This window comes from Hippopotamus amphibius, chromosome 9 (assembly GCF_030028045.1).
Source record: "Hippopotamus amphibius kiboko isolate mHipAmp2 chromosome 9, mHipAmp2.hap2, whole genome shotgun sequence".
In the NCBI taxonomy this organism is placed as follows: domain Eukaryota; kingdom Metazoa; phylum Chordata; class Mammalia; order Artiodactyla; family Hippopotamidae; genus Hippopotamus; species Hippopotamus amphibius.
This window is the reverse complement of record NC_080194.1, coordinates 27,774,674-27,789,996: the sequence shown is the minus strand read 5'-3', so window position 1 is coordinate 27,789,996 and position 15,323 is coordinate 27,774,674. Positions and strand designations below refer to the sequence as shown.

The 15,323-nt window shown below is 54.0% G+C and overlaps 1 protein-coding gene across 10 annotated transcripts in view; it reads right to left on the bottom strand.

The window, feature by feature from the left end:
• Nucleotides 1–7,915: 7,915 nt before the first annotated feature.
• The window catches only part of PLEKHA7 (pleckstrin homology domain containing A7), a 208,820-nt gene continuing 201,412 nt past the window's right edge, over nucleotides 7,916–15,323 (bottom strand). For 5 of the 10 annotated variants that reach the window (XM_057750068.1, XM_057750069.1, XM_057750071.1 and 2 more), the window contains 4 exons: nucleotides 13,755–13,888; nucleotides 12,812–12,954; nucleotides 11,182–11,292; nucleotides 7,916–9,339 (listed from right to left, as the gene is read on the bottom strand). In XM_057750068.1, coding sequence (XP_057606051.1) covers nucleotides 11,192–11,292; nucleotides 12,812–12,954; nucleotides 13,755–13,888 — 378 coding nt within the window. In that variant the 3' untranslated portion in view covers nucleotides 7,916–9,339; nucleotides 11,182–11,191. Of the gene's footprint in view, nucleotides 9,340–10,257; nucleotides 10,311–11,181; nucleotides 11,293–12,811; nucleotides 12,955–13,754; nucleotides 13,889–15,323 lie in introns of all 10 variants that reach the window. The other 5 variants (XM_057750073.1, XM_057750072.1, XM_057750075.1 and 2 more) reach the window with 5 other exon arrangements.

Below are 15,323 nucleotides of genomic sequence, written 5' to 3'. Positions count from 1 at the left end.
CAAAGGAGGATGCCCAAGACAGAAGCTATAGACTCTGTAACTTCATCTTGAAAGTGACATCCTGAACTCTGCTGTACAGCGGAGACTAACACAACATTGTAAAGCAACTATACTCCAATAAAAAAAAAAAAGTGGCATCCTGTTATGTTCTGTCATATCCTATTCATTAGAAGGCAATTACTAGCTCCAGCCCATACTTAGGGGGAGGGGCTTACGGAGGGTGTGAATGCCAGAAGGCGGGGATCACTGCAGGCCTTCTCAGAGGCTGCCACCACCACGAGGATGTGGAGCAACTGACATATTCATGGTAGGAGTATAAATTAGTACTACTACTCTGGAAAACAGTTTGGCATTTTCTACCTAAGTGGAAGATATGCTTACCTTATAACCTAGCAACTCCACACCTAGGTACATACCAAAAGAATATGCGTGCACACAGATCAAGAGAGATGTATAAAATGTACATAGCAGCATTACGTATAATAGCTCCAAACTGGAAACATCCGATTGTCCTCTCACAGCAGTGTGGATAGGTACTCCTTGAATATTCCTACAGTGAACACTATTCAACACGAGTGAGACACAGTTACATGGGTGAGTATCAAAAACCATGTCTAGTGAAAAAAAGCCTGACAAAGGAAGACATTATTTCATTCTATTATTCCATCTGTACACATTTCAGAAAACAAGAGTGTCTGAGGATGCCTATGTGGATAGAAAAACTATAAAGAAAAAGTAAGTAAAGAGTGACAACAAAAGTCAGGAGGACGGTTATCCTTTGCCAGCGAGGCAAGGCCTATGGAGCAGGAAGGGGCAACCGGCAGGGCTTCCTGCATCCTGGCAAACTTGGACTTCTTGACTCAGGTGGTGATTGCACAGATGTTTGTTTTCTGATCTTTTACTGAGCTGTCTGCTGTTATTTTATATACCTTCTAAGATGTATGTTACATTTTGACATAAAGCTTTCACAAAACTACGCACATACCCACATCCTGTTATCCAATTGTGCACAAAAAGGGGCCCAGCAGAGGGCCTGGCCTGAGGTAAGTGCTCAGTGTATGCGAGCCAGTACCCATTTGGGGGGCTCCTTCGGGTGGGAAATCCTGTCAGCCTCCTCTCTTGCCCATGCCAGGCCCTGGAAGGAAAGAAAGGCAACAGGGTTGCGCTTCCTGGAATCCCTGCCATTTGCAGCAGGGTTTGGCCTGGAGGGACCCAAGGCCTCTCTCCCCGTGAGAAGGCCTGGTCTTCTCCCATGTTCCCAGCAGAAGGAAGGAGCGGGGCTGGCTGGGGGCGGGGGAGCCTCGGGCCAGAGGTCAGGGACCAGCCCTTTTGGAGCAGTCACTGGAGCTCAGCTCTAAGACAGCCTGCTTGCCCTGTGTGACTTCAGCGAGAAGACGCAAAACCCCCCTTCCCCCACCCCCCCGAACTTCAATGAAAAGGTCAAGGGAATTTTCCTCCCCTATAAGTGGAACGAATCTTTCTTGGGCCCAGAAAGAATTATTTATCAGGTGTTCATGGCATTCCGTGTGCCTTTACAGGGCCCGGCCGTGCTCTGAGGCACAACAGACAACTTCCTTCCTGAAAGCTCAGTTTATAGGCCAACTTCAAAGCCCAGGTCTCAGAGCAGGGCACGAGGCTCCAGTTTGGGAATTGACATCAAAGGTGCGCGCACAGGTGGATCTGATGCCGGGGTGGACAGCCGCAGGGCTGCGAGGGGAGGCCTCCGAGGAGTCGCCTGTCCTCAGCCCCTGGAGAGTTCAGGGAGGCAGCCTGGCAGTGGCACGGCCTCATGAACCCAAACTTCAAAAGCCCTGGGCCACGGCTTTACGTGATGCAGGCAACTGCCTAAAATGTTTGACGGACGGTGGAGGGCCGAAGACGCGAGTGGGCGATAGCGGCTGACCCCAAACCTGTTAATCCTGTCCAGCCAGGGAGAGGCGACGTGGGTTAGATGTGGAAGGACTACCTGGAGGCTTGCTGTTCATACTAAGTATCATACGTGAGAGCAAACCAGCACGGTGACCATCGGTTGAGTGTCCCTGCCAGGGATGGCGCTTAAGGATGATCTCATTTAGGGGCTTCCCTGGTGGTGCAATGGTTAAGAATCCTCCTGCCAATGCAGGGGACATGGGTTTGATCCCTGGTTGGGGAAGATCCCACGTGCTGCGGAGCACCTAAGCCCGTGTTCCACAACTACTGAGCCTGCGCTCTGCAGCCCGCAAGCCACTACTACTGAGCCCACATGCTGCAACTACGGAAGCCTGCACACCTAGAGCCCATGCTCCACAACCAGAGAAGCCACTGCACTGAGAAGGTCGCGCACCATGACAAAGAGTAGCCCCCGCTCTCCACAACTAGAGAAAGTGTGCAGCAACAAAGACCCAACACGGCCAATAAATAAAGAAAGAAATACAGTACATTATTCATTAAAAAAAGAAAAAAAAGAAAGGATGATTTCAGTTAGTCCTCACATCACCCATGTAAAGTAGGTGCCATGATTCCCGTTTTCCAGAGGAGGAAACAAGCTTAGGGAGGTTCAGTGACTTGCCCAAGGTCAGAGTTAATAAGGGTGGATTTGCATTCCACAATCCCTGCTCTTAACTACTACTCAAGGAACTTAAATATAGGGCACTAGGGATGCTCTCTGGGGGCTACAGTATAAAGCATGCAACAGAGCAGAGACAGGCAGTCATTTGAAAAAGAGAGAAGGCTCCCTGGCCACCAGTCCTTGGCTTGTTTCATTCTCTCATCCATTCAATGAATTATTTCTCGGCACCTTGTGACAGACACTGTTCTGAGCACTGGGGATAATATAACAAATGAGACAATGCCCTTGCTCTTACCAAGCTTATATTCTTATGAGGGAGACAGGCAATAAACAAGTAAAGAATGAGAATATGGTATGTGTTAAATAATTATAACTTAAATGTAGGTAAATAAGAACTTATATGTCCTATTTTTTTCCAGGGCTTCCTATGGGGCCGGGAACCATGCTTAGCATTTTCTACTTAATTCTCACAACAACCCTCCTGAGGTAGATGCTAATATAAGTCCTTATTACAGGAGAGAAAATTGAGGCATGGAGAAGTTAAAGAACTTGCACAAGGTTACAGGCCGGCAAAATGGTGTGACCAGGTTTAGATTCCAGGCAGCCTGGCTCCAGACCTGACTACCTCCTTTCCCTTAAAAAGGGACTGGCCAGCCATGGTCACCGAGAAAGGGGGCACCTGAGGGTCCGTGCCATCTTATTCTGTCCTCAGAGAGGAAGCCCGAGTCTGGAAACGTGGGTCCCAGGACTGCAGAACGGGGCCATCCTCGGTGGAGGTGGGACCTCAGGCTGCTCAGTGACACTAGGATTCCTCAGGTCTGACCTGGTCCCGAGACTGCCCAGCCACCTTCCAAGGAAGACTTGAGCCCTGGAGCAGCAGGGGTGGGGGTGGGGTGCCAGTGAACACAGTAGGCTGGCAGTTAGGCTCTCACCCAGTTTCCTCCATCTGTCTCCTGAGCCCAGTCAGCGTGATCATAGTCCTGAGAGACAGCTCTGCTCTTGGTGGTAACAAGTCCAGTTTCTGAGCCGCAAAGCCCAGGGTCCAATGACCAGGTCGTCCCCATTCCCCATCACCATATGGAGCAGAAGACCTGTCCAGCTGAGCCCAGCCCTGACTGCACAGTCATGAGAAATAACGTTGTTGTTTGGGGTGAGGGAGGAGAAAACATAGAGAATGTGTCTGAACCCTATAGATAGAGGACCTGAGCAGAAACGTAAAGAAGTGGTTCTCCCCAGGGCTCTGTGTGAACCAGAGCACATGCAGCCTGCTTCGGGACCCGAGAGACACGGGATTATGGAGCAAGAGTTCTCCCACGTGCGTGCAGACTGCAGCCTGCGCCTGGCCAGGAAGGACCCGCTGAGAGACACACTCATCGGGCACTTCGAGGGTCTGTGGCGCTGGGAGAGGGCTGTGAGCTGGGCAGGGATAGTCTCTCTGGGGCACAGGCAGTGGCTTCATGGTTGGACGACATCCAGGAGCTGCAAGTGGAAGAACTGCAGCTTGAGAGGCCTTGTAAGAGGTGAGGTCATGTAAGATATGCCTGGGGACCCCAGAAATGACTGGGGAGACGCAGGCACAGGACCCTCATTGTGAGCAGAAGGGGGAGTGGCTATGACACCTGAGTTCTACTGTCAGTGGAACTTCACTGGTGCCCCCCGGCTAGTGTGGCCCCAGGAAACACAGGTAACAGCAGGGAGGCCCAAAAGTGACAGCCAGAAACACTCATCTCGGGGTATATGTGGAACACCCCTGGGGGCTCACACAAGAGGGAGAAGGAACCTGAGTGGGGCTGGTGTCCCCAGCTGTGGGCAGAGAAGACTGGGTAGTGCCTCCCATTTGTTACTGTGATTCTGTCCCCATGCTGACCTTCCCAGGACAACGTTTGGGGCTGGAGATGTGGCAAGGACACCGAAAGGATTTGGCTGAGATGCCCAAGGCCTGGGTTCTTTCAGCCTAAGAGTTGATTTTCCAGCTCCCTCCTGGGACGATTCTGCCTCTAACCTCAAATCCTGGGTCTAGGAATTCTCGATTCAAGAGGCCTCCAGAGGCAAGCAGACCCATAGAACTCCTTCAGAGGGGGCTGTGTGCCTTCAATGGGCCAGGAGAGGACCCCTGGTGGGGTGGGCGGGGGGGCAGCAGGGATGAGACTGGATGCTTCCAAGGGCCCAGGCCAGGAAGACAAGAGGGACCACTGCGGTGGCCCACACAATCAGCAAAACGTCCCAAGATGTCAAATCAGTTAAGGATTGGGATGCAGCTCGGGGCTCAGCCAGAAGGCACCTGCGATTGCTAAGTGATGTCAAGGGCTGAGGACAGTGGCAGCTCCTTTTCTGACTCTGTGACCTCAGCCAAGGGGCTGTGCCTCTTATTCCTTCTCAGTTCTAAGGCACAGTGTGAGAGAAAGGAGCCCCTGTTCCCAAGGACAAAACCCTCGTCCATCAGAAGGAGCCCCTAGCAAGTACTCCTCAGCTCTCCACGTAAGAGCCTTTGAGAAGTTCAGCTGGGAAATCTTTTCCCTGTCTCCTAAGTTGCCCCCAGTGAGCTGAGAGATCCTTCCTGGGTCTGTGTGTGCTGCTCCACAGGCTCGGCCTCTCTCCCCAAAGCTTAGCCCTTCCTGGGCGAGCCCGCACTCTCCAACTACGACCCGCACCCTCCGCTCTATGGGCACGTCCACCCCCAACGCGTGCCCTCGCTCAAGCCTCATCTGCATTTAACATCCCTTGTTGGGCTGTGGCAGAGAATACTCAACAGACGCGTATTAAAAATGCCCTTTAAAATTCAGAAGCTTTGAACTAAAGAAATACCTTGAGAAGTTTTCATGGAAAGTTCAGCTGTGCTGGTTCAATTCACTACACTTAGATGCACCTTTTCAAATAATAGGGAAAAAATGTAACAGGGTCAGACCCAATCAATATGCTTGTTCAAACAGAATTGCGGGGACTGTGATGTGCACACGTTTTGTACTCTGCCTTTGTACCCCGCCACTCGCTCTGAAGAAAGGTTTCTTTGCTTGGAGAGCAATGAAAGTGGTAGCCTTTGGAGTAGAGATGGCAAAGCAATGGCGTGTTTATCGGGCTGGGAGGGGCTGCCATTTTTCACATCCCCCCAGCTCCGTCTTTGTTCTTTTCATAACGGCATGCAACCCACATGGGCAAAGTCCCTCATGTGCCCCCGCGTCTGAGGCTGAATCGGAAACAGAAGGCTCCCAGCATTTGCCTGCCTCGTCTCAGAAATGTGATTTGTGGATTAGACAAATAATTTGCTGCTTCTTTGCCACCCTTGGTGCGAACACAAAAGGATTTGCCATAGAGTTCTGTGCCAGGGCTGGGAAGACACTCCCAAAGCCTAAAATGGGCTCTTGTCTGGCTGAGTCAGGGTCCACATCCAGTCCATCCCCATGCCTTCTAACCCCAAGCTGACCTTGGGCAGATGGAGGTTTCCCTGGCCTTAGGCTGCAGCCTATGACAGTCAGGGAAGTTCTGGAGAACCCAGCTTAAGTGAAGGTGGCCAAAGGGTCTGAGGGAGAAGGGGCTAGCTGCAGATCCCACCCCACCCTCCAGCCAGACATGAAGGCAGGCAGAAAAGCGAATGAAAGGGAGGAAACAAAAGGCCTGCTTTCAGCATCCACAGCAGTCTGGGCACATCCACCTCACGTGCACTCACAAATGGACACACATCCTAACTTCAGTCATTTAAACAACGCTCTGGGGACTTCCCTGGCGGCACAGTGGTTAAGATTCCACGCTCCCAATGCAGGGGTTTGATCCCTGGTCAGGGAACTAGATCCCACATGCTGCAACTAAGAGTTCACATGCCACAACTAAGAAGCCCGTGAGCTGCAGCTGAGGAGTCCATGAGCCCCGACTAAGGAGCCCGCCTGCCACAACTAAGACCCGGCGCCACCAAGCACCAAATAAATAAATAAATAAAATATTTTAAAAATAAAATAAACAATGCCCTGGACACGTTGAGAATCTGGGCAGTTCAGGAGGGTCAGGTGGGGATTAAGAAAAGATTATTCCCAACCCCTGTTTCATATTAGATCCTAAAATGTTCCTGTTGGTTCCTGCTAAAATAAGACAGACATCCTGGGCTCGACCTGGACCTGGGTTAGTGTCAGGAATGGATGTCAGCAGGGGTGTAGACACATGCTCACGCTTCCTCTGCCAACTGCAATCCCATCTTTTCAAACTCTGATCAGGCCCCGTGGGCCCCTGTAAAGAGGCAGAGCCAGAATCATTGGGCCACTTGGAATCTCCCAGTGGCCCGCACCTGGAGGGTCCCTGGTCAGCTAGTCCTTCCGCAGATGGCTCCATCTTACCTTAGGTAACGAGTCCTCTCCAGGGGGCCGAGAAGGGGGCTGGGCCATGCTGCCTGCTCACATGTGACATAGCTGGAGGGTGCCTTTTCCAAATCACACGTGCTCTTTGTGGAGTCTGAGTTGAGGGCCTGTCATGCTCTCTGAAATTTGGGCCACGATTCTTACAGAGCAGGCTACCCTCCTCCCGGCTGGAGTGAAGAGAATAGTTAGAAGTCACCTTGCACAGGACGGTACAGGCGGCCCCCTGCCGGGGGGGGCTGCCTTCTGTACCTTTTTTCTTGCCTTGCACTCAGTTAAGGACAAATCCTTCTCCTCACCGCCCCCGCCCCCACCTCCCTTTCATCTTTTATGGGGATATCTCCAAGTAATGCTTAAAACCAGAGAGTATTTTTCATTTTAAAATTCAAAAAGAGAGCAGTAGCTAAAAAAGCACCAGCGTCCCCTCTTCAAAATGCCTTGGAATCTATTTTCTCCAGTTTATGTAGTTAGAAAGTCACTCTCAACTGTGGGTGCTCTTCTTGGCAACAGAGAAAATCTGCCATAACAATAAACTTGGAAGTGTACACATCCCTAAACTGAACTGGCCTCTTGCCTTCTGTTTTAAGCATCTATCTCAAGTCAAAACGAATTAAATACAAATCCAGTTTGCAATGGTCCATCACTAACCCACCTCATTGAAATGAGCCTGCGGCGTGCAGGCTGGAAGAGGGCCTGTGGAGCCCCTCCCGCTGTCTGGGATTGCAGTCTGCCTGCCAAACCAGCCCCACACGGGAGTCCACAGCCCGGCAGCCCCTTGACAAGGGTGGGGTGGGGGCCATCCTGAGCAGTTGCCGAAGCCCAGCCAAGGGCCCAAGAGCTCAGGCCTTCCTCCCGCAGGCCTCCAAAGGCAATCAAGTGTCAAGGAACTGTCATCAGCAGAAACTTCACAAGTGAACACAGCAGGATCAAGGGCTGACACTGGGGATTTTCCAAAGAAATGGAAAAAAAGACTAACACAGGCCACTCATGAGAATACAGCCAGCAAAAAACAGGAAGCGTATCAGGTTAATATTTTAATCTGTACATCACATTTTTTTTTTTTTGCAAACCATTACAGTTTTATTTAAGTTAACTTTTTCTTGCAAAATATTCATTTCATTTTTCCAACAAAATCTTATAAAGGCAAAAATAAAATCTTATTTTGGCAAATGTCATGAAGTTGATACTGGCAGCATATGGAGTTCGTTAAAAATAGACGGCAACTTCTAAATATATTCAGGATTATTTTTCTGACCACAGTCAAAGACAAGTTTTCATGTAACGTGTGGCTCCACCCAATGAAGTTGTTGTTTTTGTTTTCCTTTTCAATCTAATTTTCTGTATGCATAATATCATGAGCTCATGACTTCCGTAAAGGGCCACAAACACTTCCCCCTCCCCATTTTAGGCTGGAAGTCAAGTCACAGTCCTGTCATCGTGGCCCTGCAGGCCATCAGGGAGGGTGGGGGCCTGCTGCCTGCCCTCCTGCCACCTGCCCCAAGTCCTGGGAAAGCTGACCTGTGTTCTCAAGGGCAGGCCCCAAAGACCCCAGGATTCCTATCACAGCCCAGTCTGAACTCAGGGAATTGTAGGTAGATGCCACCCAGTGTCACATTTATTGCTTATGATACAAATCACAGGTGCCTCTTCTCACCTTTTCTGTATTTCAAAGTATATATATATATATATATATATATATATATATAATTTTTTTTTTTTAATTAAAGGGAACTGGGTTTTTTTTGTTTTGTTTGTTTTTTTTGGAGAAGAGCCCTTTGCTGAGAGAACCTCATGGGCCGCTTGGGAACCAAAGTTCTTGGACACACACCATTGGGCCTAAGCCAGACCCAAGGCCATGGCTCCACGTGCCATCTTGGTGGAGTTTCACCCTCTAGAGCTGGTCATCAGGCCGGGTCAGGGACGGCTGATCACTGCCCCGGACAGCACGCTGATGAGCCTACACTGGGATCCACTGTAAGCACTTCTCCAATCCAACCTCACCTGAGTTCAGCAGATGCTGGACTGGCCTCTGCTCACCCTGCCCTTCAGCCCCCCACCCACACCCACCACCCAAACGGTACCTGAATCTCTATGTGCAGCTCCAAAATCCTGCATCCTCACCTTCTCAGCCACTCAGCCCTTGAGGTGAACATTATAAAATATAGCCTGATTCTAAAATACAGTGTCAGTATTTTACAGTGTGTATCAAAAGTGCCTTCGTCACATGTAAAAAGGAGTCTGAACGAAAACAAGTGGGGGTATTAGGACCTAAGCCCCGTGGTGAACGCCCCACAGCCAGGGGCTGCTCTGTCCTCCAGCCTGAAGCGCTGCTGAGCTGGGAGGGGTTTCCTCGGGGGAAGAAGGATCAATCTTCTCGGAGGAAACTGGTTCCGCTGGCCCCTGGCTCCAGACTTCTCTGCACGCTGGGTCACGGGTCAGTCACTGCCTGGGCTGACAGAAACCACAGGAGACAATGAGAGGCTGGCAGGACCCTGGCCCACGTGTGGGGAGCAGGCGGTGGGCATGTCTGCGCACACGTGACAGAACGGCAGGCTGACAAGACAGAGAGCAGCAGAGCGCGGGGCTGGGGCAATGCGGCCGCTGCGGGGGGACCCTTGGCTCCTAGGCCTCAAGAGCACCCCAGCTTCCCTCCACACCACCTCTGGGAAGTGTGCCAGACACACGCTGGCCCCTAGACTGGGTCCCTGCTCTGGTAGGGCAAAAGGCCTGAGCAAAGAGGCCTCTGGGGTCCAGTTCTGGCTCTGCCCTTCATTTGCTGAGTGACTCTGGCTAACTCTCTCAGCCTCTGTGGGCCTCGTTTTTATAATCTAAAAACAGGGTGATCAGACCAGTCTCCTGAAGAGGATGCTAGAAGGGTAAAAGGAAATGTGGATGTGCTCTGAAAAGAGCATTAGATGCCTATCTCATGGCCACAGAAGCATCAAAAGCCGGGAGGAACAGAGCCTCTCCCCTGCCTCTCTGTGGCCTGGGATGGTGTCACCACACTTGGATCTCCAGGAGAAAACCACATACGCTCCCATGGCCCCAGAGGACCTCCGGCCTTTACAAAAGACCTGGCTGGCGCACTTCCCTGGGGTTCCTCAGTCACGGTCCCTACTGCACACCTCCCGAGAGCCTGGCCCAACAGGCCCACCTCCTCCTTCCACCCTCAGGCTAGCAAAGCACCCAGGCAAGGGGCACCTGCCCAAGACCATGCCCCCACCCCAACCACACCCCCCCATCTCCTCAGTTCCTTCTCCAAACACCTAGGGCTCCTGGGGGTGGCCCGGATGGGCCCACAGGTAGCAATGGAGACCAAAGGCTCTGAACCAGCACAGAAGGGGTTCCAACCCTGGCTCTGACACTCACAGCCACGACTCCTCGGACAAGTCCCTCAGGGTCTCTGAGCTGCGTTTCCTCATCTGTAAAGTGGGATGAATATCTCCATTGGGTCGCTGTCAAAGGAGATGCTCAGTGCAACGCCTGGCACGGAGCAGGCGCTCAGCAACCTCAGCCGTAAGCACACACACAGGGCGAGAGGGGACGCCCTACACCATCGCACGAGGGTGGAACGTCAGGGAAAGGGCTGCGGAGACTCCTGATCTGCCCTCCCCGTCCAGGTGAGGCAACAGCCGGGAACTCAGAACAACAGCCTGGACGAGGCACCGGCCTCCCGACTCCCGGTCCAGCGCTCCCTCCCTAATCCCACGCTGCCTCCTCTCATCACTAAATGCTCACGTGGGGAGGACTCAGAAGGGGTGGTGCCAGAACACTCTGCATGGCCCCCCCAGAAGCGTCCCTTGTGACTGGAGTGAGCCCTTATCCCTCACTGGGCCCATTTCCTCATCCGCAAAACTGGTTTTTCTAGGCTTCCAGTTCTTCAATGTCTTTGGCCAAAGCCCGGGGAGGGAGAGGCCGTAATCTAACTCTTCCTTTCAAACCACCGCCCCTCCCCCCCTTCCCAAGCTGGCCGTCTGACCTGCGCTGGTCCCTCGGGGCACTGGGCCGCCTGCGGGAAGGACAGCGGGGTGGGCAGGGGCGCGACTCTGGCTCCTGAGATGTGAGGGAGCCAGGGGGCTTGGGTCACACAGTCGCTACTGTATCCGAGCCACTGAACACTGAGTTCCTAAAAACCATCAGCCCCCACCTGCCTACCAGCCCAGGGCTGTCTCCCCAGCGGCCGCTTTGCCCGCGGAAGGAAGCGTGAGCAGGTGCACTGCAGTCCCGCCAGCAGCAGAGGGGAGGGGCCATGCTCGGCGCCAGGTGGGGGCCGCGCCAGGCGGGGGCTCTTACTTGGACGGTGTTAGACAAAGGTGTAGTGCAGTCCGCTGCTTAAGGGGGGGTAAGGTGGCACCGTCCTGGAGGACAGGGGGGCTTTAGGCGGGAGGAGGGCCAGCTGCTGCGCTAGACGGGCAGACAGGAATTAAGCGGTGCGTTAGGCTCCTCGTCTGCTCCTGCAGCACCAGATGCCCCACTGCCCACCACTAACGGCCTGGGCTTGGGGGGCACATTCATGGGGCCTGGTGGGGGCCTGGCTGGGGCTGGCCTGCAGTTCCCAGGAATGTCTCTGAGCTGGAGAAAGGCAGCAAGAGTGAGCAAAGGCCACAGCGAAGGTGGCCACGCGGCAGGGACGTGAACGCGGGCTGTCAGGGTGTTAGGTCTGGGGCGTGCTCGCCTGCCGGGGGTGAGGAAGCCAAGGACAGTAGGTCCACATGGGAACAGCAAGCAGAGGCCGGAGGAGAGGGCACTTTACGGCAGGGAAGGTGCCCCTGCTGGCATTCTGGACATGGGGAGGAATTCAAAATTGCCACCATGGGCCTCAGGGAGCCCCAGGATCATTGGAAGGACGGGCCGGGGGAAGCGGTCTGCTGTCTTCCCACAAGGACCCCCTCTCAGCCCACAGACGTCCTCAGGGAGTCAGGACAGCAGGGACTCTGTACGGGCTCAGAGCTGGGGGACAGAGAACAGGCTTCCCCTTGTCCTTGGTCACGCCCACAGCTTCTCGAGGGGATGTTACAGCTCTGCTCCCCAGGGCCAGCCACTTCAGGGCCCAGCAGGCCCCACCCTTGGTCACTTCTAGACCCTTTGGCCAGGGTTGGAGGACCGGTGGGGACTGTGACACCACTTCAGGCTCTATGACCACCCCTCCCACGCCTGGCCAAGGGCACCACCTCGACGTGCAGTGGCCGCTGCATCCGGGGGGGAACCAGCACCAGGTGAACTGTGAGGGCTCCCACGGGGAGGACACGTGGGTGGAGAGAGGGGCCAGGAGTCTCTTTCCTGGCTGAGAGAGAGAGCCTTTTCACACACACACACGTACACACACACACATACGTACACACACACCCCCTCCCATCCCACAGTGCTGTGTTTTCCCACGGGACAGAAAAGTCCCACTTCCCAAATCCTGCTTTCTGGCATAGGCCACTCTGATAGGTGAACAGTGCCTTTGATTTGGGGACCAAAGCAGGGACCCTGGGGAGGGTTAGAGGGGCTCCCTGCTGCCTTGTCGCAGTAAGAAATTCAAGCACCAGAGGCTTTCCTGCCCCTTCTTTGTGAGGCCGGAAATCTTGGCCTTGGCCCCTTAGCTCAGGAGAACAGGAAAAACCTATTCTCAACCCGCAACCTCAGAGAAAGTAGAATCGCAGCACCACTTCCAGATTTAAGAACGAGCTACACACCCTCTCCGGGCCTCTTTCCTCCGACACTCCTGAGCTCCAGTTCCCCTCGCCTGGCCTGCCCCCTTGCAAGCCCTTCAGTGCACGTGGGACAGGGGAACACACCACTGTCCCTCAGCTACCGAGCCTGGCGCCTGCTTTTCCGCTGACTCCCTGACAGGCCACGCTGGGCCCTGAGCCCAAGGAGCAGGGGGTGGGACCTGGCCTTGGGATGTCCCCAGGTGAGGCTGCCCCCATGGCCTCACCTGCCACCTGCTTGCTGCGCTGGGAGGCCTCGGAGGCCAGGGCGTAGGAGATGTTGATGATGCGCTCCTGCTCCTGCAGCTGCGCATCCACGTCGGCCACGCTGTCCCGGTCCTGGCCGGACGTCGGCTGCAGGTTGCACATGCTGTGGGGGGGCCAGGAAGCAGGCTGTGGGCCTCGCCTCCCCGGACACCCACCTCAGGAGAGGGGGGTCTCCCTGGCCTGAGGATCTCACTCTTTCGGGGGCATCAGATAAAAATGGTGCACTTTCTCTCCAGACAAAGGTGCACATGCTTCTTCCCAAACACCCAGTCACGGCTTTGTTCCTCCTCTGGGGGAGTCACAGACCTCAAGATAAGAGTTCCAGCTCTAGGCTCCTATTAAATCCAGATGTGAAAAGGCTAACCTAGCTCTGAAAGGGAGGCCCTCAAATACCAGGTTTACGTTCCTGAGGCTACAGAGGCTGATGGGACAGGAAAGCCACTTCCTGGGGTCCCACCCCCTCCTCCAGGGATGTGGATGGGGCCTCTGACACCTCAGGACAAGGCTGGGCCCCTAGCTCTGGTCTAGGGGTCTGTGTGAGGGAACACAGGCCCTCAGCCTGAGAGGGCCACCCTTGGGGCTGATCTCCAACAGTGTCCACTTCACCGCCACACTAGGCTCCACTCCCCACACTTGCCAGGGCCATGGGACACAGATTTGGGGGCAAGGACCTAGGATGGCTGAGTGTTTCAGGACCTCCCAGATGACCTGGACAAGCTTCCTCACTGATCTGCTGGTGATGTGCTGAGAGCCGGCCTGCTCCTTACATTGAGCAGAGCTTGCCTGAGACAGAGGCCTGAGAAAACACACGCCCTGGCCAGCCGGGCCCAGGGCCCGTTCAGCTGAGCCACCCCCGGGGTCAGCCTAAAGGGTGGCCAGGGCTCGGGCGGCGTGAGGGCTGACCTGGACCGGGCGAGGATGTTACGGATCTTCTCGGCTTTGCGGTACCGCGCCTGCAGCTCCTCCAGGCTGGGCGGCTCTTCAGGATCCAGCTCCACGTAACGCTCGGGGATGGAGACCTTCTCTGGTTTGGAGAGCTGAGGAAAGCACCAGGCGGTGGTGGTGGGAGGCACAGATGTCGGGTTTGAGACCTGCTCCCCCACTTTGTCTCCCACCATGAGGCACACGGAGGAGCCCATAGACTCAAGTAATTTTTTTACGATCACAATAGCAGTCCACTGTGGAGTCGGGATCTGAACCTGGGTCTGACTCCAAAGCCCATGCTCTACCTACCATACCAGGCAACCTCCTACAGGCCAAGGGAAGGGAAGGGGGAAGGCAAAATAACTAGACCAGAAGCCCTGGGGATAAAAATGGTCACTCTTAATGCTACCCTCGATGTGATCTGACCTCTGCCGACCTCTCCAGCCCCACGGACCCCCCTCTGCCCCTGCTCCTTCCCCGGCCTGGGATGCTTCTCCTTGGGCTCCACGGACTCTCTCTCCTGCCTGCAACCTCACCTCCAGAAGCCTTCCCTGCCCCTCCCCCTCCCGCCCACCACCCCGTCCCTCCATTTTCCGTTTGTTTCTCCACTGTGTAGCGCAGGGACTTGGTACTTGGCAGCCCTTCAGCAAACACTCCTTGGATAGGCTGGTGGGTGGGTGGGCAGAGGGATGAAAGAAAGTGACAGTGCTTTCTGTCCCTACAAAAGCCCCTCTGATGCAGACAGGAGGCAGCCACACTGTATCTATTGCTCTCAAGAGGAAAGTGACCCCACATCCTCCCCACCAGTCTCTCACACAAACCCAACAGCGACCTCAGCTTGGTGAAACCTTACTTGGGCCAAGAACGCCAAAGGCAACTTTTGCACACCTCAGGGAATTTTCTTCCTCCTTGAACTACAACAGCACATTAAAAAGGGGTTGGCTGAAACTTCTGAAAACAAGCTAAATCCAATCCCAGGGCAAATCCAGACTTGAATTTAAACCCATGCAGACCTTTCATTCTGGTGAAAGATGGCAAGAAATAAGCTCTTCTCTGTTATTTCCAGTGAGGGCAGATTCAGAGGAAGGAAGACGATTACATTGTAGCAGGAGGGATTTAGGTCAGAGATAAGAAAGGACTTTTTCCCCTGGCTGGCAGGCCAATTAGGACACTGCAAAACGCACTTCCACTGCCAAGGCAGTGTGTAGAAGCTTCTTTTGTGGATCTGAGAAAGCATGGACCTTTGGCCGTTTCCGAGTTGCCAAAGGGAAAAGGTCTGCAGGCAGGGGACTAAACTTCGTTAACCCCTGGAGCCCCAGCTGACCCCAGAACCCAGAACTCCACAGGCACCAATCTGCCCCCATCCTGTCTGATCTACCCTTCGTGTGGTGAGAGCATTTCCTCTCGTGCAGTTTCAAGCCAGCCCAGATCCTCAGACAAATGTGTCTGGGATATCTGTGGGCCACTGTGCACTTCACTCAACAGAGTCGTCATTCAGCAAATATTTACAGAGCAGCTACTGTGTACCAGGCCTGGTGCTGGCTGCAC